Raw genomic sequence first — 24,729 nt, 5'->3', positions numbered from 1 at the left:
CTACCTAGACCCTTCTGCTTAACAGAAACCTACTCTCCAGGGCTTCCCTGGTGGCGCAGTGGTTGAGAATCTGCCTGACAATGCAGGGGACACGGGTTCGAGCCCTGGTCTGGGAAGATCCCACATGCCGCAGAGCGACTAGGCCCGTGAGCCACAATTACTGAGCCTGCGCGTCTGGAGCCTGTGCTCCGCAGCAAGAGAGGCCGCGATAGCGAGAGGCCCGCGCACCGCGATGAAGAATGGTCCCCGCTTGCCACAACTGGAGAGAGCCCTCGCACAGAAACGAAGACCCAACACAGCCATAAATAAATAAATAAACAAAATACTAAAAAAAAAAAAAAAAAAAGAAACCTACTCTCCAGAGGGAAGGATTTTTACCAAAAGGCTTACCTCAAGGTTTTGCTAAAACATTGTCCCAGATGGCAAAAGAAAATTCCACCCACTCCAGCCTGCCTCAGCCTTTCTGTCCCACCTAAGGGGAAAATAAAAAATGATACTCAGTAGGGGAGAGGGCCTCAAGGAAACAGATTGAGAATGCTGCACCAGGGAAAAGAATATAGGGAAGAGAGAGATAAAAAGCTACACCTGTGTAGGAGGGACAAAAACTCTTGGAAAGGCTTCACTCTGAGATACAGGCCTATTAAAGCAATGATATTTTAAAGAAAGTTCATAGAACATCCTGTTCCGCATCACCCATCATCACTTCAAAATGCCTTCACTACAACAGTGGAAATATCTGAAAGATGCAGACTCTCTGAAGAACAGAACAAAGGTAAACCCCAAAGCCATGGAGGGAGACGAAATAAGGACATTTTAAGAATTTGAAGCCTCTAGTACTTATAGCTGTAACAAATATTAAACAAAACATATCTCCTCTATGAAACATTATAGGCTTTTTAATTTCATTACCTATTACCCAAAACAACATGCCCAGATTTCAAGACTACCAACAAAAAAGAGCAGGCAAGACAAAAAGTGAGTAACAACAAAGTTTGAAGAGACACAACAATCAAAACCAGATTCAGAGATGACACATATACTAGAATTATCAGGAATTTAAAATAACTATGATTAATATGATTAGGACTCTAATGCAAAAATTAGAAAACATTCAAGATCAGATGGATAATGTCAGTGGAGAGATGGAAACCGTAAGAAAGTTCAAAAAGAAATGATGTTAACTAACAGTTCATAGATTTTTCTAAAAAGCAGGTAAGAAAGCTTCTTTCAATTACCAATTAGCTAAGAGCTTTTTATTAGGAATGTTGGATTTTGTCCAATGCTTTTTCAGCATTTACTGAGATGCTCATATATTTTGTCTGTTTTTAGTCTGTTTACATTGATAGATTTTCAAATATTAAACCAAACTTGTTTTACTTGGTGAAACCTCACTTGGTCATGATATATTACCCTTTTTAGATATTGTTGGATTTGATTTGCTAAATTTCCAACAAAAAATTTCCCATCTGTGTTTATGAGGAATATTTATTTCCTCTCCTGGTATTGGAATAAAACTAATGCTAGCCTCATATTATGAGTTGCACAGTATTTTCTACCTTTCCATTTTCTAGATTTTGGTATTATTTCTCTCTTAATTGACTCACTGAATTTCCTAGTAAAGCCATCTGGGCCCAGCATTTCCTTGGTTTGAATGTTTCTAGATACAAATTCAATTCTTAAAATAGATATAGGAATATTCAGATTGTCTATATCTTTTTGAATGAGCTTTGGTACTTTGTCGCTTTCAATAAATTTGTCAGTTTTATCTGTTTCAAATTTATTGATATAGCACTGTTGATAATATTTATTATTATCATTTTAATATCTGACAAATCTGTAGTGGCATCACCTTCTTCATACCTTACATTGATAATTTGTTTCTACTTTTTTTCCTGATCAGTTGGGCTAGAAGTTTATTAATTTTATTTATTTTCTCAAAGAATCAGACTTTGATTTAATATTTTTCTATTGTTTTCTGTTTTCTACTTCATTGATTTTCACTCTTATCTTCTTACTTGGGTTTTTAATTTTCTCAATTTTTCTACTTTTCTAATTTCTTTATGTGGAAGGTCATTGATTTGAGTTTTGGACTTATTTTCTCAGGGGACTAGCATAACTTTTAGCAATTCATGTCAGATAGTTAGGCAAAATATTTACCACCCATATGTATTATTTAGGATTCTCCAGAGAAACAGAATCAATAGGTTATATAAATACAGATACAATATATTTTATATAGATTTATATGTATATATTTATATATCTGTATCTATATATTTATATCTAGAGAGAGAGAGAGAGATTTATTATAGGAATTGGATCACGTGATAATGGAGGTGGAGAAGTCCCACAATCTGCCACCTGCAAGCCAGAGAGCGGAGAACCAGGAAAGCTAGTGGTGTAATTCAGTCTTGAGTCTGTTGTACAAGCACTGGAGAAGACAGATATCTCAACACCAGCAGAAAGCAAATTAGCCCTTCCTCTGCCTTTTTTGTTTTATTCAGGCCCTCAGTGGATTGGTTCTTCACTGGTGAGAACAAATTTTCTTATTCAGTGGACTGATTCATATGCTAATCTCTTGCAGAAATACCCTAATAGACACATTCAGAAATAATGTTTTACCAGCTATCGTGGTATCCCTCAGCCCAGTCAAATTGACATATAAAACTAACCACGGCACCCTGCTATTTCCTACTTTTTGTCTGGCACATAGTCATACTCTGTCAAACACTACCATTTAATGTTGTATTGTTTATCTCCTCACATGGTATAGTAAAGCAAGCACAGTCCTGGGTTAAAAGACCTAATCTAGAATCCTGCATCACCTACTTATTAATCTACATAGGGCTCAGTTTCCTAATACTAAAATATGAGTATAGTCGTATTCCTCTAGGAAGATGAAAGCACTAAATGAGATATACCTGAGACTGCATTTCCAAAGCTTCAGTTCATTTGTACTTGGTTTTAACTTTATTCTAAGAATCTGATCACTCCTTCCAGGAGTGGAAACTAAAGTGATAATTTAAAATATAGTAATCATCCCTCTCTATTCACATCTCTCATGTTTAATTTTTGTATTGTGTACATCTTCTTTTTTTTTTATTTTTAATAAATTTATTTATTTATTTTTGGTTGTGTTGGGTCTTCGTTTCTGTGCGAGGGCTTTCTCTAGTTGCGGCGAGCGGGGCCCACTCTTCATCGCGGTGCGCGGGCCTCTCACTATCGCGGCCTCTCCTGTTGCGGAGCACAGGCTCCAGACGCGCAGGCTCAGTAGTTGTGGCTCACGGGCCCAGTTGCTCCGTGGCATGTGGGATCTTCCCAGACCAGGGCTCGAACCCGTGTCCCCTGCATTGGCAGGCGGATTCTCAACCACTGCACCACCAGGGAAGCCCATACATCTTCTTTTAAGTCTAAATTTATTTTAAAATATTAAGCAAAATTTACCCCAGGATTAATCACCACAATACTTCCTGTTCTGTGACCAAGACCTCCAAAGTACTTAAGTTTAAATCAATATTGTCCCATTACTAAACAGGAGACATCAATGCTGTAAGATATATCTGTGTGATACATAAAACCTTAGGAGAAAAAAGGGACACTAGTACATAACTGGCATGAAGAGTCCAAGTGCAGATGACCAGCCAAAATTTTCCCTTTTTCTCAGTTATTTTGGTATCATGTAAATGTAGCTTCTTTTAAAAGAGCATTTGATAAGGTTATAATATAGTCAGTGACTTGCTGATATAATGTGGACTGATACTTGTATTCTGCATAGTCATATCTATATTAAAATGTTGATTAAATTGAAATTTTATTTCAGCTGGTTTTATTGAAATAAAAAGTCACTGTATTTCTTCTTCTCATTTTTTGCCTAACACATATTTATCTGAAAATATAAATTCCTTAGGACAGTATTATAAACTAGGCCATGCTATTGAAATAGTAAGTAAATAAAAAGAGGAACCTGGAAAGTCACAGCCAATTCTGAGATAAAATATTGCAGGTACTATGATAAAATATTTGTCCTGAAGTTATTTTGCTAAGGCATGAATAAACTAGGATGAGAAAATATTAAGTTCTTGAAATTTTATATGCTTGCATGAGCAATATGATTTTTCTTTATATTTGTTGTAGAGAATAGAAAAAAAATCAAAGCTATGAATTCTCTTTATATTAATATATGGATTGACATCTATAATTGAATGATTGAAAGTTTAAAACATATTAAACATAATGTCCAGTCTCATTTCTAACCAACAATCGAGGAAATGCTGGTAGAGGTTTATTTCCACAGTCATGTTTCATGTTTCCATTACTATTTTTTTTTTTTTTTAATAAGGCAAGGCAAAGTCTGCCTACCACAAAGGGTTTCTTTATACCATAGGAAGCCGGGTAAACTCCCCTTGGAGGCAAGAAGTTTCCTGAGAAGTACAGGGAAACAGCAAGGAAAAGAAGGGAGAATAGATGAACCTTGCCCTAGGGGGAAATTAAATCTAGTATTGATACAAATTTCCAGTGTGCTCATCAAGTCAAAGGTGAAAAGAAGAGCCATGGTTTACTAAAACCTAGAAGTTTCTCATTCAGTCCTGTGGCAAAGCATAGATACAAGCAAAACAGAACACAACTTAACAGAAACAAAAAGTCCACAGGTTAAAGTAGAAAATCTTATACTTTTCAGTCAAAATAAGTGAATTCAGAAGATGTCTGAGTGCCCGCTGTTGCCAGTTTATCCCTAGGGAAGTAGCTGTATACAGAAATAAAGATAATTATCATGTGAAGGCAAGGATGGAACCAACAAAGAGGATGACTTAAACAAAACCAAGCTCAAAACTATCAAGAATTGAGAGTTAAGTGAGGATGAAGTGGGGTTTATATAAATTAAATTGTTGCACATGTGCCAAAGTTAAATCTTTAGTAAACCTACATAATATCACTATTTTGTTTTGCTCTCAGGTAATTAATAAATAACATTTGTCGAGCCACTGTAATAAGCAATGCTTCCTCTGCTTTACAGCAATTCATTCAGTCATCACAAGTTTCCTATTATCTAGGCACTGCTGTTACTCTCTTTTTATTTACACTTTTTATAAAGTATAGAAGAGCTAACTTGCTTTTTCCATAGCTTGAAAGCAGTAGAGCCCAATTTGAACTAAGCAGTTTGTCTCCAGAGGCTGTGCACTCTTAATCACTACTGCACTGCAGAGGCTCAAGTTAAAGAATCGTTCCAGGTGTTACGAACCAGATGCAGTTGTACTCAACCAACCATCTATCAAAAATGTGGGCCTTTGACAGCAGTTCCTTTGTTTAAGTGCTCTCACCATCAGTTGCAGGGTTACCTGTTACACAATTTGTGACTGAAAAAGGAATGTCCTTAGTGTAGGTGTCACTAGTTCACCAGTGTTGTTTGAAATTATCTGTGCTTATTGGGCAGGGAAAAGATTGGGATTCATCTCAGTATGTTACAAGAGTAAAGCATCAGCGAGAGCTGAAATATTTTCATTCACACAACTTCAGCCACAGGAATTAAGGTAATGTGACCACACTGGTACCTGAAATTCACCTTGAATGCCCATATTATCTGAAGCAATACCTCCGGAAAGCATGAAAACAGACAGGTTTTCTTTTAAAAATACAATATACCTAAACGTATAGGCAATGATTTTTAAATTTCAAAATGAGAATTTTTTTTTTTTTTTTTTAAAGATGATTTACTCTGGTACTGTCTTTTGGCATTTCTCCTTTTCTATTTCTAGAAGAAAGTAAATCATCACCTTTTTTGACCAAGATTCTTTCTTTCTTTCTTTATGGCTGTGTTGGGTCTTGGTTTCTGTGCGAGGGCTTTCTCCAGTTGCCGCAAGTGGGGGCCACTCTTCATCGCGGTGCGCGGGCCTCTCATTATCACGGCCTCTCTTGTTGTGGAGCACAGGCTCCAGACGCGCAGGCTCAGTAATTGTGGCTCACGGGCCTAGCTGCTCCGCGGCATGTGGGATCTTCCCAGACCAGGGCTCGAACCCGTGTGCCCTGCATTGGCAGGCAGATTCTCAACCACTGCGCCACCAGGGAAGCCCCAAAATGAGAATTTTTGACTAGATATATGAGTAGATTCCTAACTTACTAGAATGCGAATCATATTCTATGTTATTTCAATGGTATAGAATTCTTAGAACCTGCAGTCTCCACTATTTGGTATCCTACTTCTCCTAAGCTGCATATTTCACAGGGAGTATCCCCAGTAGTAAGGCTCTGAAAAGGCAGGCACGGTTACCCTTGTTAGGTAACCGTGATTTCTTACAAAGACATAAAGGCATGTGTGATAGACTATGGTAGAAGAGTGGATGGAAAGCGCTTGTACATTTCCCAGACTTCTTGGTTTGGGTTAGAGGGAAAGAGAGTTGTCAGAAGCTGCTGAGGAGGTCCCTTTCCCATATTGCCTGAACTATTTGTCTGGTTGGGAGATATAAATAAGTAGAAGTAGCTGTGCAAATCCTCCGTAGATCAAAGGAAATGAATGGGGAAAAGGAGATGTTTTCTATATTGCTCCTTTCCTCTCCTGTGAATGGACACTAAAAACAGCTAGATACACTGAGCACTTCATTTCAGGCACTATTGATTATCTCCTTGATTTGTTTAGGGAACTACAATTGATTTATTTCAACAAATGAAACAAACATTTCATTTACCTAAATGTTTTCATTACTTTCATCCTTCTAGTCACTTAAGCTTTAACTTGGAACACATAATGTGTATTTTTCACCTTACTCTTATTTTTTTTTTTTTAAATGGGTCCAACTCTGTATGTTAACTTCTAAGAACATTGTTCGAGTTTTATTACTTGCTCTGGTTAAGCCTGGACTTTGAACACTTTTCCAAGGATGCAATTAAATTGATGAATATTTGCAATGTTTGGTTAAATAAAATGGAAGTCTCTAAGATTTTTGTATTTGATTTGGTTTTAAAAGTATGTTTACAGAAGTTATTGCTCCTATTATTTTATCCATCTATTTGTATAAGAACAGCAATCCTGACAATACAGTATACGTTTTCATATATATTTTTCTTTCAGAAAATTACTTGGGTCATCCTGCAATCCAGTTTTGTGAAAGCATCAGTCTCTATCAGAATTTATCAATTATATTGCTCTCTGTGAAGGTAAGCAAAGATAAAAAATGAAGTCACTTCACCATAGATCAGAGGTGGGGTGTGAGGGGAAATGGGTAAACTGTTTATTTTTCTTTTTAATTTAAATAAATTAAATTGAAAATTTAAAAATATAAATAAAAATTGAAGTCACTTTAAAAATATCTATTTTAATTTTGGGAATATTCACTAAAACTAGTCCTTCTCATTACATGATTTGCTTATTTATTTTACTGTTTTATCTTTGTGTCTCACACTAAAAAATTCCGCATTCTTCACTGGCTACCATTTATCTGTCTCATTTTCTGTATCCTGGTCTTTTATATCTCTACATATCGGAGTAATCTTAGACTCAGATTTTTCTTTTCTTCCTCTACGTTCATGCTCTACATGAAATTTTAAGTTCCATGCTTCTAACTGCCTCTGTTCTGATAATGATCAATTTTTGAGTAGCTGTACATTTTCTCCTGAAATCTATAAATATACCATATGACTATTAAACCTCTCCACTTGGATGTTTAGCAGATATTTCAAATCTAGCACATCCAAAACTGGATTATTGACTCCTACCTCCCCCCACCTCCACACTACCTACCAAATCTGTTCCTATTACAATGTTCTCATATTTCAGTGAATAGCACTACTATCTGCCTGTGTGCTAAAGTCAAAATCCTTGAAAATAATCCTTGCATCATCTTTCTCTCCTCATCCATATCCAATACAACACGTTTTGTAGTCTATACCTTCAAAATATATTCTGGAACAAATCACTCTCACCATTCCCACTACTCCCACCATCTCTGCATGGACTACTGTAGTAGCTTTCTCCCTGGTCTCCCCACTTCCAGTCTTGGTGATCCCTAACACCCTATAATCTATTCTTTCGCAGTAAGCAAGATTCTTTTAATACATCGATCATATCAAGTCATTCTCCTGCTCTAAACCTTCAAGTGGTTTTCCTACACACTTTACCCAAAGTCCCTCCCATGGCATACAAGATCTAGCCTCTGCCTATCTCTCTGAATTTATTTCAACTCCATGGCCTTTGTTCCCTGTGCCTCACCCACTCTGGACTCTTTTCTATTCTTTGAGTACACCAAATCCCCTCCTGCCTCTTTGCTTACTCTTTATGCCTGAAAATCTCTTATGCCAATGTCTGGATAGCTCATTGTCTCACTCCATTTTGATCTCTGCACAAGTATCTCTTCTTGGAGAGCTTACTTGTTTTCTTAGCCACCCAATGTCTTTTTTTTTTTTTTTTTTTAACTTACCTAGTTTTTTTTTTTTTTTTTTTTAAAGATTGATTGATTGATTGCTATGTTGGGTCTTCATTTCTGTGCTAGGGCTTTCTCTAGTTGCGGCAAGCGGGGGCCACTCTTCATCGCGGTGCGTGGGCCTCTCACTATCGTGGCCTCTCCTGTTGCAGAGCACAGGCTCCAGCTGCGCAGGCTCAGTAACTGTGGCTCATGGGCCCATTTGCTCCGTGGCATGTGGGATCTTCCCAGACCAGGGCTCGAACCCGTGTCCCCTGCATTAGCAGGCAGATTCTCAACCACTGCGCCACCAGGGAAGCCCCAATGTCTTTTGATTGGAGAATTTAGTCCATTTACATTAAAGCAATTATTGATAGGTATTGCCATTTTGTTAATTGCTTTCTGGCTGTTTTTGTAGTTCCTCTCTGATACTTTCTTCTTCTCTTTCTCTCTTCCCTTGGTTTGATTGTTTTCTTTAATGTTATGTCTAGATTCCTTTCTCATTTTCTCTTGTGTATTTACTATGAGTTTTTTCTTTTTGGTTACTGTGAGGTTCACATATAACATTCTATGTATATAACAGTCTCTTTTAAGTTGATAGTAACAATTTTGAACACATTCCAAAGCTTTATATTTTCCATCCCCCATGTTTTATATTTTTGATGATACATTTTAACATATTTTTATTTTACATATCTTTCTTAATGAATTATTGTATTTTTAATTAGTTTTACTACTTTTGTCTTTTACCCTTTATCCCTGCTTTATAAGTGATTGATCCACTATCTTTATTATTTATTTACCTTTTTGGTGAGATTTTACTTTTGTATGTTTTCTTATTATTAATTAGTGCCTTTTCTTTTTATCTGAGAGAAGTCTCTTTAACATTTCTCGTAAGGCCAGTCGAGTGATGATAAACTCCTTTACTTTTTGCTTATCTAGAAAATTCTTAATTTCTCCTTCAATTCTGAATTCTTTGCTGCATACAGAATTCTTGGCTGGCAGTTTTTTCCTTTCAGGACTTTGACTATGCCATGCCACTCCCTTCTAGCCTGTAAAGTTTCTTCTGAAAAATCTGCCAATAGCCTCATGGGGTTTTCTTTATATGTAATAAGTTGCTTTTCTCTTTCACTTTTAAGATTCTCTCTTTATCCTTAACTTTTACTGTTTTAATTATAATGTATCTCAGTATGTTTCGTTTGGGTTCATCTTATTTAGAACTCTTTGGGCTTCCTGTCCTGGATGTCTGTTTCTTTCCCCAGATTAGTAAAGCTTTCAGCCATTATTTCTTCAAACAATTTTTCTGGCCCTTTCTCTCTTTCTCCTTCTGGGACCCCTGTAATGCAAATGATATTCTGTTTGAAATTGTCCTAGAGGTCCCTTAAGTTATCCTCACTTCTTTTAATTCTTTTTTTTTTCTCTGTCTGGGTGTTTTCCATTGCACTGTCTTCCAGCCTGCTGATTTGTGCTTCTATTTCTTTCATTCTGCTGTTGAACCCCTCTAGTGTATATTTTGGCTCAGTTATATAACTTCTGTTTGGTACTTTCCTATATTTTCTGTCTCTTTGTTGAAGTTCTTGCTGTGTTTATCCATTCATCTCCCGGGATTGGTAAGCTTTTTATGACCACTAATTTGAACTCTTTATCAGGTGGGTTGCTTATCTATTCCATTAAGGTCTTTTTCTGGAGACTTGCCTGTTTTTTGTTTTTGGAACATATTCCTCTGTCTCCCTGAAATGACTACCTCCCTGTCTTGAAGGAGTGGTTTGTATAGGAGCTGTTTTGTGTGTCCCAGAAGTGCAATCTCCCCCAGCCAGCAGAGCCAGGCACTCTATGAGTGTCCCTCACTTGCGCTGTGTAGGCATGCTATCTGTAATAGGGCTGTGGCGGCTGCATGGGGAGAGTGGGGTTCAGGGTGCTTACCTGGCCTGGTCACGGCTTGGCCACTGTAGGATTTGAGTCACTTACCTGTCCCGGCTACGAGGTTATGGCTTGATCTCTGTGTTGGGGGGTCAGGGCTTGGAGTGTTCATCTGACCTGGGTGTGGCTTGTCTGCTGTGTAGGAAGGGCAGGACTCAGGGTGCTTGTCTGTTCCAGGTGTGATTCAGTCTCTGTGCAGGATGGCTAGGCTTGAGGCACTCATCCAGGTTGATTACGGCTTGCCTGTTGAGTGGGGAGGGTGGGGCTAGCAAAAATGGTGCCCACAGGCTCTGTCATGTTAAAATGAGTTTGTAAAACTGGCATCTACCAGTGCTTCTGTTCCTGGATAGAATCCCTACAGGTTCTTGCCTCTCGCCAACCACTTTAAAATTAGTAACTGAGTCTCCCTCACTTATAGTAGAGATATTTTTCAATCTTTTGCTTTTGCACTGGATCTCAGCTTGCTTGGGTTTGTTTGCAAACCCTTTAAGAGTGGAATCTCTGTTCTCTGCAGTTCAGATTCTCCTGGTCTGAATCCCCATTGATTTTCAAAACCGGACATTGTAGGGGCTCATCTTTCCAGTGCTAGCCCCCAGGGTTGGGATGCCTGACGTGAGGCACAATCCCTTCACTCCTCAAGAGAGAGTTTCGTATTTGGGGGATAATTCCTGATTGTGGGGCCACCATGTCCAGGGTGGGGTCCGAGGTAAGGCTGTGTCTCTGCCTCTCCTACCCTTGTCCATGCATCTCTTTTGTCTTTTGTTGTGGAGATGCACTTCACCTAGGTCTCAGGTTCTTTTCCAAGGAAAATTACTTATATGTAGGGGTAAATTTGTTGTGTCCATGGGAGAAGGTGAGTTCAGGGTCTTTCTATACCACCATCTTAGATGCCCCTTAATTTATTTTTATTTCTGAAAGTTCCATTTGGTTTTATCTTTTTTCTTTTTTGTCATTGCATTTCTTGTTTCTTTATATATTTCACATACATAATTATATCTTTTATTTCTTTAAATATTTTATACATATAAAATTAATGGCAATATTTCTTTTTTGCTGTCTGTTTCTGTCTCTTAAAAAGATTATTTTCTTAAAAATTCGACTGTCTTTAATAAAAGCTCATATTTGGCTGATCTTAATATGTGTAAAAACTGGGGCCTAAATTGAAAAGGCTTTCATCCAGAGAAGATTCACTTTTGCTTTTTTTTGAGCCAGGGAGTATTACCAATCTCATGGCCCCTTTCAGATTCCCTGGCTCAATATAGTACACTCTGGTTCACCTTCCTCCTCTTCCTTTAGACAATCATGATATTGGAAAGTTCCTTAGGAAAAACCTACCTTTCTTCTGTGCTTATTAATTCAAGCTCAGATTTCAGGATCCCTTCCTGTCCCTTGGAAATTTTCTTTACTTCCACCTCCTCAACTCAGTATTACAACAAAATTCATATTTTATCCAAGGTCTATCCACTTTCCCACATTGATAAAGCCCTAGGTATATATGCTGTGCTGGAAGCGAAAATTAATTTTCTTTAATCATCTGAGTAATTCTTTTATTTAGTAATGTTTTGTATTGATTAGTATTACATTTTACAGAATTCCAATGCAAAGCCAACTAAATTTTTTAAAAGAGAAAAAGAATTTAATGACTCACAGAATTGTTTCCAAACGTTCTAAAATACTAAGGAATGATCAAGAATGCTCCCAGAATTGGTTGCAAAATCTTTCTGACTGCTGTTGCTGGTTTTGTTCTGCAATTTGTTGCCTTTCTGAATTGCTAATTTTTTCCTAAAATGCTGATCTTGTCTCTAATGCTGCCGAAGAATGTGTCTCACTCAGCCAATATTTACAACTATTTCATTTTGCTCTGCAAAGGTTAACTTGTCCTTTTAGATTGTCTATAACCCTCTTTCATCCACTTAATAATGTGGAACAATTTTCCCTGGGCTGAGTCAAAACACTTTTGAGAGGACATTCAGATACTTTCTTCAGTCTTAGTATCTCCACATGAAGTGCTTGTCTTTTGACAACTTCCTATGAATTTGGTGAAAGGTCTTAACCTTAGTTTCCTGGTACTCAAGTTGTCTTCATTATTTAACAGTTGATTCTAAAAAAATTGTCATGCAAACAAGACTTCTGCCAGTTTGCTTTAATATCATGTTTTAGCAAAAATATGGCATTTAGCTTAGTTTCCAACTTGCATTTTTCTAAATTACATTAATAAGAAATTGTGCTACTAGTTTAGAATTTTATTAACATTCAAATCTTGCAATGGAATTGTATTAGAGTTCTCTAGAGAAACAAAACTAATAGGATATTTAGTCAATTAATTAATTAATTAATTACGAGGAATTGGCTCACATGATTGTGGAGGCTGAGAAGTCCCACAATCTGCTGTCTGCAAGCTGAAGACCCAGGAAAACTGGCTGTGTAATTCCAGTCTGAGTCTGAACAGAACCAGAAGATTGATGGTGTAAATCCCAGTCCAAAATCAAAAGACTGATAGCTCAAGCAGTCAGGCAGTAACGGCAGGTGGAACAAATATCTGCTTCCTCTACTTTTTGTTTGGTTCAGGCCCTGGACAGATTGAATATTGCTCACTCACACTGGGGAGGAGCTAAATGCACCAATTCAAACACTAATCTCATCTGGAAACACCTTCATAGACACACCCAGAAATAAAATTTAATTTGGCCATCCCAGCCAAATTGACACAAAATTTACCATCACAGGAATCATTTGCTATCCAAAACAACATATTGTAAAACAAAAATCAAAACATCTGATTGCATTTTATGTTGCAATCAGTTAAAATCAGTTTAAAATGCACCAGTTAAGGAGAGATTTTATTCAGTCTATTGCAATAGGGAGAGCATTACAGATTTGAAGATTATAGAGTTGTGGTAGGGTGATATTGGCTTAGACTTTCATAGGAAGAAGACAATTTACAGGTGGGGTGATTTAGCGTTGTGATCATTTTACAATTAGGGGAATTCTCTGTCAGCTGAATGGGGAATGTTTTTCTTTGTGTCTAGCTGTTTACAGAGGGACAAACAGTTCTGATCGCAGCTAGTCATTCTTGAGGCAAAGAATAGGACTTCAGAGGGTCTGCATTTGGTCTTGTCACAGATATTGCAGGCAGTTGTCTCCAAATCTTATGGGAGTCAGTAAAAGAGTAGATAGTGAATCTTGTCAGTTCTTGTGGGGAAATGTGGTTCTTTATGGTAAATTGTTTCCTGGAACATATATAAAATGCCAGAAAGATTTCAAAAACAGAAGTGTACAGGGATTTCTAAACAATCACTGTTTTCTGGGAAAATAGGGCTCAGGTAATGTTAATACTGTCAATTTTTTACATGTGAGTTCTCAGTCCTTGACAGAAATGTTTATTTTCATCACTTCTTCCTAGGTGCTGCTTATTCTACAAAATTATGTCACAACTCGAATTTTGGAAAGTTTTGAGTATAAAGAAAAGTTAATAAAGAAGTTAATTTGATGGGAACATATTCAGATTTATATAGAATTTGCAGGAATATGAAACCATCCACTTCATGGTAGAAGGAAACACTAATTTAGTAAATTTGACATTTTATGTCTTTCAGTTGTTTTATTTATATAGCTAAAATTCAGTTTTACTAGTCATGATTAGTATATACTCCCACCAAATATTACAATCATTTCCTTGGTTGATATCAAACAGTAGCTTGCCTAGGGAATGATTTTATAGTGCTTGTTTAAATTTGACCTGTTTATACTATGTTGATTAAATATGAATCAAATCTTCAGAGTATTATTGTTTTAATACATTTCTTGGAAGCTTGACAAGAAATCCTATATATTAAGTTCAGCAAAATTATATACATAGAGTCTGTCAGACTATGTATGCATGCTCCCATCCTGAGTTGATGAACATCCTTTTGTTTCAGGGGAAATTTCAAATAAAACCTCCACTTGAGCTTTTTTTCCTCAGTAACCTCTTGTTCATCACCCTGGACTGGTTGCCAAGCAATAATGTGATTGCTTTACAGTCAGTGGGAAGTAATTCAGTGGTACTTTTCCATTTGTAATGCTCCTCAATGAGAAATGAGGCTGTTAGGCAACAGATGACATAGGGTAGGAACAGGAGAAAGACTTCAGAGTTAGGAATTCACACCAAATGCTTCTCCATTTTCTATATAGTCAGTATTTTAAACTTTTATTTTGAAATAATTTTAGACACAAATAAAAGTTGAAGGAATATACAGACATTCCTGTGTAATCTCCAGCCAGGTTCTGCTAATGTTAACATCTTATAAAATCTCAGTGCAATCATCAAAATCAGGAAATTGACAGTGATACAATATTATCAAGTAAACTACATAACATTTGGATTTCACATTTTTACATGTACTATTTTTGTTTAGTTGTATGAAATTTAATCACAGATATGGATTCATATAGCTACCATCACAATCTGAATAGTGAACGGTTCCATAATCTCAAAGAAACTCTTTTGTATTATCTCTTCCTAGTCACACCCTGCCCACCAAGCCTAACCCCGGCAACCATGAGTCTGTTCTAGATCTCTTAAGTTTAGATTTTTCTTGAGCTTAATATGAATGGAATCATATGGTATGCACTCAGTTTTTGTCTGGCTTCTTTCACTTAGCATAATGCCTTCGAGATTCATTCAAGTAGTTGTCTGTATCAATAGTTCATTTCTTCTAATTCCTGAGTAGTATTCCATTGCATGAATGTACCACACTTTGCACATTTAGTTGCTGAAAGACATTTAAATTACTTCTAATTTTCACTATTACAAGTTGCTATAGACATTTATGTACAAGTTTTTATGTAAGCATAATTTTTTATTTTTCTAGAATACATACCAAGGGTCATATGATAAGTGCATATTTAAATTTATAGGAAACTTTCAAACTGTTTTTCAGAGTGCTTGCACCATTTTCCATTCCCACCAGGAGTGTATGAAGGATCCAGTAGGTCTGTATCCTCACCAGTCTTTGGAATTGTCAGTTTTTATTAATTTAGCCATTCGAATACACTTATAGTGGTATCTCATCATAGCTTTAATTTGCATTTCTTTAAGGGCTAATATATTTCTTTTCATGTAATTCTTTGCCATTCATATATCCTCTTTGATGAACTGTCTGCTCAGGATTTTTGCCCCTTCTCCAGCTGAAGTCTCTGTTTTGCTTGTTAAGTTTAGAGAGTTCTTTACATATTCCAGACACAGGCCCTGTGCAACACAGGCAATTTGCATGTATTTTCTCCTGGTCTGTGGCATGTCTTTTCAACCTCTTAACAGTCTTTTGCAGAGCAAAAGTGTTTTAATTTTAATAAAGTTTAACTAATAAATTTTTTATGTGACTTATATATTCATTGTCTTTTCTGAGAACTCATTGCCTAACCCAAGATAGTAAAGATTTCCTCCTATGTTTTATTCTAAAAATTGTATAGATTTTGGTTTTATATTTATATCTGTAATCCATTTTGAGTTAATTTTTGTTTAGGTTTTGAAATTTAGGTTGAGGTTTATATTTTGCCTAGGGGTGTCCAATTATTCCATTTGTTGGAAAAACTTTCCTTTCTCCATTGAATTGCTTTTGCATCTTTGTCAAAAATCAGTTGGCAGTACTTATGGGAGTCTATTACTGGATTCTTTATTCTGCTCCACTGATATTAGTGTCAGTTCTTCTACCCATACCTCTGTTGTACTTACTGTAAAGTATATAGAAAGTCTTAAAATATGGTAGTGCAATTTTTCTAACTTCATTTTCAAAATTGTTTTAGCTGGATTTAGTAGATTAATTGTTTTATTTATAATTGATTTATAATTGATTTAGTAGATTTATAATTGTTTTATTTGGGGAAGGTATTGTCATAGTAATTTTTAAATTTTAAATTCAAATGGTTCATTACTGCTATATAGAAATATATTTAATTTTTGTGTCATGATCTTATTTCCTTTGAACTAGCTATGCTCACTTATTAGGTCTAGAAAAAAATTTTTTAATGGAATCTTTGGGATTTTCTATGTAGACAATTATACCATGTGGGAATAGGGACAGTTATATTTCTTCCTTTTCCAATCCGTATGTCTTTAATTTCCTTTTCTGGACTGTTGCACTGGTTAGAACTTCCAATATTATGTTGGAAAGGAGTGGTAGCAGACAATATCTTTGCTTTGTTCTTAGTTTTAGGTGGAGAGCATTTAGCTTCTCACCAGTAAGTGTGATGTTAACTGTATATTTTCAATAGATGTTCTTTATCAGATTGAGGAAGTTCTATCCAAGTTTGCTGAGAGTTTTTACATCAATGGATAATGCCTTTTGGCAAATGCCTTTCCTGCATCAGTTGTTTCTTCTTTATGCTGTTAATATTGTGAGTTACATTGATTTTCAAGTACTGAATCAGCTTTGCATTCCTGGAATAAACCCACTTGAACACGGTGCATAATTCTTTTCATATATTTCTGGATTCTATTTGCTAATATTTTTTTGAAGATTTTTGCATGTATTTTCATGATGGAGATTGGTTTATATATATATATATATATGTATGTATGTATATATATATATATGTTTTTTTGGTGCTAATGTTATCTGGTTATGGTGATGGTGACCTCATAAAATTAATTAGCAAGTGTTCCCTCATCTGTTTTTTGGACAAGACTTTGTAGGATTGGTGTCATTTCTTCTTTAAATTTTTGGTAGAATTCACCATTGAGTAAAAGTAAGCTAGATATTTCTTTTTCAGAAGATTTTATCTAGAAAGTCAACTTTGTTAAAGACTATTCAAGTTTCCTATTTTACGTTGGATGTTTTGATAGTTTATGGTTTTTGAGGAATGGCCCTTTTCTTTTTTGTTGTTGTTCAAATTGGATAATTTCTTGATCTGTCTTCCAGTTGGCTCATTATTTCCTCTGTCATATTCATTCTTCTGTTGAACTCATCTTTTAATTTTGATTACTGTATTTTTCAGTTCTAAGATTTTATTGTTTTCTTTATATCTTCCATTTCTGTCAAAATTTCTGTTTTCATTTGATTCAAGAGAATTTCTAATATCAGAGAATTTTTATGATATCTATTTTATAATCATTGCCAAATAATTACAATATTTGATATATCTTGGTTTTGCAGTCTGTTGATTTTCTTTTCTAATTCAAATTGATGTCTCTGGTTCTCAATATGGTGAATAATTTTGGAATATATTCTGGAAATATTAAGTCATATATTATAAAACTAGTTATGTTTATATCTTCTATTTTAGTAGGTAATCTTCCTGCTAAAATTCAGAATGCATGTCCTGGCCCACTTTGGGGGGCTGTAATTTAAATGTTGAGATTTCAAAACCTTTGCAGTGCTATTTTGGTCTGCTCTGTTCATGTGCTTTTCAATGAATGACTAATTAGAAGCATAGGCCACTCTGGAGTCTGCCCAGAATTTTATACACAGAATACTTTTCTTCAGCTCCCTTCTCTCCCTATGCCTACCTTCCACTTTCTAATTGGGTGGATGCTAGGTACTTCATCTTTGCTGTCATTCGGTTAGAACAAGTTTAGGGTAATAAGACTCCATTTTACTGTCTCCACAGTACATGATAGAGAGGTGAAAGAGTGCTGCTTCTTTGCTGATGCTCACTTAGTATAAAACTGGGATTATCCATATAGCTAACTCCACAGTTCCACAGCCACAGTGTTCAATGTGGAGCAGAGGGGATGCACCTCTGCTCATGTTAGTGCAGTGTGGTGATGGTTGATAGGGTTCTGACACACAGTCTCTCCAATGCATGGTGGGGAGAGGTAGGGATGCTACCTCCTAAGTGTAGAGCAGGGATGGAAGATAGTGTTCTGTCTACAGTCTCCAGGGCACACTGTAGGGAAGCAGTGAGGCACAACTTTTATCTTGTTATTACAGACCTGGAGGGAGGTCAAAAAAGTTATGTCTTTCAGGACATAAGTTTTCCCAGTCTTTGTTTAGGGAGACTATGCTTTCTTAGGGCTTTTTTAAAAAAAGTCTGTTACCATTGGCATTTCTAGTTTATGGGCTTCCTTAGTACCCAGCCTAGGATATATTGGAAGCAAAAACAAACAAACAAAACATTTAGAATTCACTTCTAAGTCATTCCTCAAGTCACAAAATCCCTAGCTAGTTCTTTTTTCCACTTTCAGATTCCTCTGATATTTATTTCATCAGGATTTTTAATTGTAATTACTAGGAAAATTAAGGAAGAATGCACTTTTATGGAACTCCTTTTACGGAAGGGAAAGACCAATGTCTAATCAATTTTAAGGCCATATATTCAGTCCTAGCCTCATTTTCTGTTTTTCAGCATTTGCTAAATATGTGCTGTGTACTATTAGCACTCCTGGAGAGTTATAAAGGAAGTAGAAGACTTAGTTACAGCCCTCACATCTATTATGATCAAATTCAGTCAAAATATATTTACTGAAAACCTTTTGTTTGCCAGACAAATTTCTGAGGTGGGGATAAATATCATGGCCTAGTTAGGGAACAGACATTCAAACACATTATTCTATTGCAATGGGTTAATGATATACTTAGAAATGTTTCAAAAGATTACTGAAGCAATGAATATTTCTCTTTTTATACATATACATTAAATTAACCCTGTGACAATTGAGTTGGTTTTGGGAGTTAAACAGGAATTTGATAGACTACTTGGGAAATGAGATAAAGAACAAAAATGCAAATTTGCATACAATAAATCTGCAAATTCATGTAACTAATAAAGTCTATACAGAGATATAATTTTTAGATGTGGGAGGAGGAAAGGGTAAGGAATAGGAGAAATGGCATAAATTGTATTGTGATTTGGCTTTTGGAGTAGTTTTTTAGGTGTTAAGATCAGTCATAGAGAAATGTAAACTATGTGAATTCAGTCCATAACATATACCTGAGTAAAAGCCATATGATTCTCTTACTATGGAGGTAGTCATGTGCTCTTATTTTGAGAATGGTGATAGGTAAGGAGCTCATTATCAGTCATTTAAATTTTACAAGTGTCTTAGTTCAGGCTGCTATAACAAAGTACCATAAACTGCTGGCTTATAAAAAACAGAAATTTATTTCTCACATTTCTGGAGGCTGGAAGATCAGGGTGCCAGCATTATTGGTTCTGGTGAACTCCCTCTTCTGGGATGCAGACTGGACTTCTCACTGTATCCTCACATGGTTGGAAAAAGGACTAGAGTGCTCTCTGGGGTCTCTCTTATAAGGGCACTAATCCCATTCATGAGAACTCTGCCCTCATGACCTAATTACCTCCCAAAGGCCCACTTCCTAATACCATCACATTGGGAGTTAGGATTTCAACATATGAATTCTGGAGGGGGACACAAAATTTAGTCTGTTGCAATATGAAAGGAAAATATGTAGCTACTAAAATTAAATATCAGACACACTCCCTGACTTCAGACTATACTACAAAGCTACAGTAATCAAAACAGTATGGTATGGGCACAGAAACCAACAAATGGACCAATGGAACAGAGTAGAGAGCTCAGAATAAACCCACACACATTTGCTTAATTAATCTATGACAAAGGAGTTAAGAATATACAATGGAGAAAAGACAGTCTCTTCAATAAGTGGTGCTGGGAAAACTGGACAGCTACATGTAAAACAATGAGATTAGAATATTTCCTATCACCATATACAAAAATAAACTCAAAATGGATTAAAAACCTAAATGTAAGGCTGGAAACCATAAAACTCCTAGAAGAAAACATAGGCATTATGTTGTCTGACATAAGTCTTAGCAATTTTTTTTTTTTTGTATCTGTCTCCTCAGGGAAGGGAAACAAAGGCAAAAATAAACAAATGGGGCTTAACAAAACTTAAAAGCATTTGCACAGCGAAGGAAACCATCAGCAAAATGAAAAGGCATGTTACTGAATCAGAAAAGATATTTGTAATAATATGTCTGTTAAGGGGTTAGTATCCAAAATATACAAAGAACTCATACAACTCAATATCAACAAAGCAAACAACCCAATTAAAAAGTGGGCAGAAGACCTGAATAGGTATTTTTCTAAATAAGACATACAGATGGACAACAGGAACATGAAAAAATGCTCAACATCACTAATAATCAAGGAAATGCAAATCAAAACCACAGTGAGATATTTCCTCATGCCTGTTAGAATGGGCATCATCAAAAAGACAAGAGATGCAAATTATGGTGAGGATGTGGAGAAAACAGAAGCCTTGTGCACTACTGATGAGACTGTAAACTGGTACAGTCACTATGGAAAACAGTATGAAGGATCCTCAGAAAATTAAAAATAGAACTACCATATGACCCAGCAATTCCACTTCTGGGAATACATCCAAAGGAAATACAAACACTATTCCAAAAAGATATTTGCATCCCTATGTTTATAGCTGAATTATTTACAATAGCCAAGATATGGAAGCAACCTAAGTTGCTTAGATGAATGGATATAGAAGATGTGGTATATATACACAATAAAATATTACTCAGCCATAAAAAGAATGAAATCTTGTCATTTGTGACAACATGGATGGACCTGGAGGGTATTATGCTTACTGAAATAAGTCAGACAAAGGAAGACAAATGCTGTATATTTTCACTTACCTGTGGAATCTAAAAAATAAAACAAATAAACAAATATAACAAAACAGAAACAGACTCATAGATACAGAGAATAAACTAGTGGTTATCAGAGGGGAGAGGAGTGGGGAGAGAGGCAAGATAGGTAGAGGGGATTAAGAGGTACAAACTATTAGGTATAAAATAAATGTCACAAGGATATAATGTATATCACAGGGAATATAGCCAATATTTTATAAGTTAATATGGGGTATAGTCTATAAAAATATCAAATCACTATGTTGTGCAACTGTAACTAATATGATATTGTAAGTCAACTATACTTCAATTAAAAAAAGCAAAAAAAAGAAAATGAAATAGTACAATACCTATATAATTCCATGCTCACTAGTGTATATGCAAAGTAAAGATAAATGAAAGTTAAAGAAAGCCATGGCAGTAACTCAAAGATAAATTAATTAATGTCAGAATCACTCTGACAGAATGACTCAGGTGACATGTCCATTGTTTAAAAGACCTGACAGAGGAAAAAATGATTACAATAATTCCTTACAGAATATAGTTTTTTAAAATTAAAAACAAACAAAAATAACCTTTAATTCTTAAGTGACTTAGGAACTATTTCCTTCTAGAAGGAAATTATAATTTATTTCTGAAAATGTCATGTCATTTTTAGACTCTAATCGTATTTGATATTAGATTGATTATAATAGAAGGAAGGCAAAAATCAACTTTTAAGAATAATTTTTATACTACAGTGACTTATATAATAAAGTTAATTTTGAAATAGTTGAGTTACCTGATTTTAAATAAACCAAGGTATTAAGATTAAAGATGTGGAAAATTAAATTTCTCCATAGTGTAATGGAATGGCTAACAATCTCTTTATTATATAATAGTAATCAAATAAGTCCATTTAAATCATATATTTATTTCTTAATATTTCACTAACTGATGACATATTATGAACATTCACAATGTTTAGAAAGGTGAAATCTGCCACTCAAAAGTAGGAAACTGACTGTAACCGACATAAACCTCCACCTGCCACCTAAAAGCGTTAGGAGAAAGACAGTGGGTCCTGGAATAGAGAGGGCTTCTCTTGAAGTTATGTAGGAACATCTGCTAATGCTGAAGCTGCTACGGGTAAAAAAAGGAGAAAGACCTATATGGATCAATGAATCCGGCAGGGATATAAACCCTTGTTATAACAGGAGTGCATTTGGCTGTAAACAATAGCCAACCAGACTCACAGGGGCTTAAATACCTAGGATATTATTCATTTTACATAAGAAAATGTCTAAAGATAGGTTTTCTAGGGCTTGAATGACTGATTAAGGATAGCAGCAAGGGCTCAATTTCCTTCTATCTTCCTGCTCTACCATGTTTAATATGTCACCACCATTTTTAGTCTGAAAATAGCTGCTGTGTCTTTCATCATTGTGTCCATTGTCCAGGTAGAAAAAGAGGAAAGGATGAAAGGAAGAAGAGCAAGCACCTGAAGAGGTATGCAAACCAAGCCTGTCCCTATTAAAAGCTTTTCCAGAGCCCATACCTCCCACGCCCCAGGAAGATCCCGTATATCTTATTGGCCATAATGGGGACGTGTGGCCACACTTGGCTGTCATGAAGTCAAGGATCATGAGAGTCAGCATGTACACCACTTCTGGAGAGAAAAGTAAGGGAGAAGAGACTATGAACTGCTTGTTTTTGAACAGAAGCAAACCATAGAGTATGCCACAGGGATGTGGATGATACTGTCAGGTGGTTGATTCAGAGTGAATTGATCTCAGAAACTTCTGAGCTCACCTTAGTGCCCTTGAACATTCTGTATTTTACATCACAAGAGCATACAAAATTTCCACATCTTCTGGAATATGCTTTGTTACCCTAGGTCTGTCTTCTGGTCCAATAACTATTTAATAGAATCTAAAGAGATTAAATTACCCTTGGTCTCTAACTTCTGTTGATTAATTCTGCTCAGATTTATCCTCTCCTCTTGTTGTGTTAGTATCTGATTACGGCTCATTCTGAAATTTGCTTTTTGTCTAGCTAGGAGAGTTTGATTTCTGGTATCTCCCAGTTTCTGTAGTATTTTGTCTCTGTTTCTCTCTCTGTGTTTGTTGCCTTTAACCTCTCTGTGTGGCTTTCTTGATTAAGCTGCAATTATGGCCATTTGTGGCTCCAAGGCTCACATCTTTTCAGCTTCATCACTGGCGAGGAAGGGACTCTATTTTTTAATTCCCTATTTGAAATATCCTAGAGAAAGACTATTGACATTGTCTGGTCACACGCCCACCTCAGAAAACATGTGTAGTGAGGTTAATTGCACTGTGATGTGCCTAAGTACGTGTTCAACCATTTCCCTTAAAAAAGAGCTGGGGATTTCTAAGCAGAATGAGGGAAAAGTACTGATAAAATGAAAAAAAGATACATATTACTCTACCATATAAGATTCTATTTATATTTTTCTATGCTTAAAAAAATGCTATACGATAATTTCTTATGGTTGGTAAGGAGATGTGGCTTGACATCCTTTTCTAAAATTTTGGATTAGTTCTCAATAAACAGCAAGTCAATGAAGCATGCCATAAATTATTCCCAGTTTCAAGGGAAATCCCTTTCTTTATTAAACCAGATTACAGGTTGTTAACTACAAAGAGTAGAACTGTGTTTAAAGATGATAATGGGAGCACATCCCATCTTACCTAGGATGAATAGAGGTATCAAGCCATGTGGCTATGTAGTTTCTCAGGTCCTGTTCTTCTAAAGTAGACCCCGACAGTTCTAAAGAGAAAAGAGAAAAGATATTAAACATATTTTACACTTACTAAAATTGTGAGGTAAAATACTGCCTTTTATCTGATAAATACTGAACTTGAGTGCGTGTTAGAATATCCCACATTTGTTACTACTCTCTACCCAGAGTAATAGTTCCATTTTTGACATTCACTTTTAGGACTGTGACGATGAATTAGCAAAATATATTCCCATTTAGCTTCAGTTGAATCGCATTATCTCTGAGAAGTGAGCGTTATTGCAGTTTGATTGAGCAAGTGATATTTGGTGATTTTCATTCTAGGTGGGCAGTAAATAATAAATACAGTGATTTACTGTCAAAAGTGTAAATGAAAGATGTTTCTAAATGCAGAAGAGCAGCAACACCTTTCATCTGAAAGCAATCATGTCTTAACATTTGTGTAAAACAATTATTGACAAAGCACTTCCACCTCTACTATAGCATTTAATTCTTAAAGTATGTCAGAGAGGTATGAAATGTTTTCTTCATTTTTAAAAAGAAAAAAAATTGTTACCAGAGAAATTTACATACTCAAGATCCCCACCCATGAAATAAAGCCCAGAAACTCAAACCCAGGTCTTCTGATCCTAGTTCAGTCCTATTTTTCTACCACAGCTGTTCCTTTCAATGTAAGATGAAATATTCTGTCAGCTCTATGACAACGGCATGAAGGAACTTGAAGTAAAGTTATCTTTATGACAAAATCAGAGGATAATTTACTCATTCATTTCAATAATATTTATTGTGAATCAAGTATAAGTTTTATCCCTAGTGCCCAGAAGAGTGTCTGACACATACAGTAGGTAAGATCAATGGATATGTATGATTAACGAATGGGTGAATGAATGAATGAGTGCTAAGTCAAGCAAGCACCATGCTCCACTCATGACAAGTTAAAGACCCTGCTTTCAAAAAACTTCCTAATTAGGAGACACATACATATCAATAAGAAAATGCCACGTGAAGTGAAAAATGCTGAAGTAAAAAAATAAAGATGTTTTGAGAGCACTTAACTGATGGATAAATTGA

General features: G+C 35.8%; 1 protein-coding gene across 3 annotated transcripts in view; it reads right to left on the bottom strand.

The window, feature by feature from the left end:
* LOC309663212 (uncharacterized protein) overlaps window positions 1-24,729 on the bottom strand; it is a 499,391-nt gene that overhangs the window by 76,236 nt on the left and 398,426 nt on the right. For all 3 annotated transcript variants that reach the window (XR_014265151.1, XR_014265152.1, XM_082466834.1), the window contains one exon: window positions 23,609-23,687. Coding sequence is in view for 1 of the 3 variants with exons in the window: in XM_082466834.1 (XP_082322960.1) it covers window positions 23,609-23,687 (79 nt within the window). In the remaining 2 variants the exon portion in view is untranslated. The remainder of the gene's footprint in view (window positions 1-23,608; window positions 23,688-24,729) is intronic.

The sequence above is a fragment of the Balaenoptera physalus genome (assembly GCF_965194825.1).
Source record: "Balaenoptera physalus genome assembly, chromosome: 6".
NCBI classification, from domain to species: Eukaryota; Metazoa; Chordata; class Mammalia; order Artiodactyla; family Balaenopteridae; genus Balaenoptera; species Balaenoptera physalus.
This window is presented reverse-complemented; position numbering and strand designations above follow the sequence as displayed.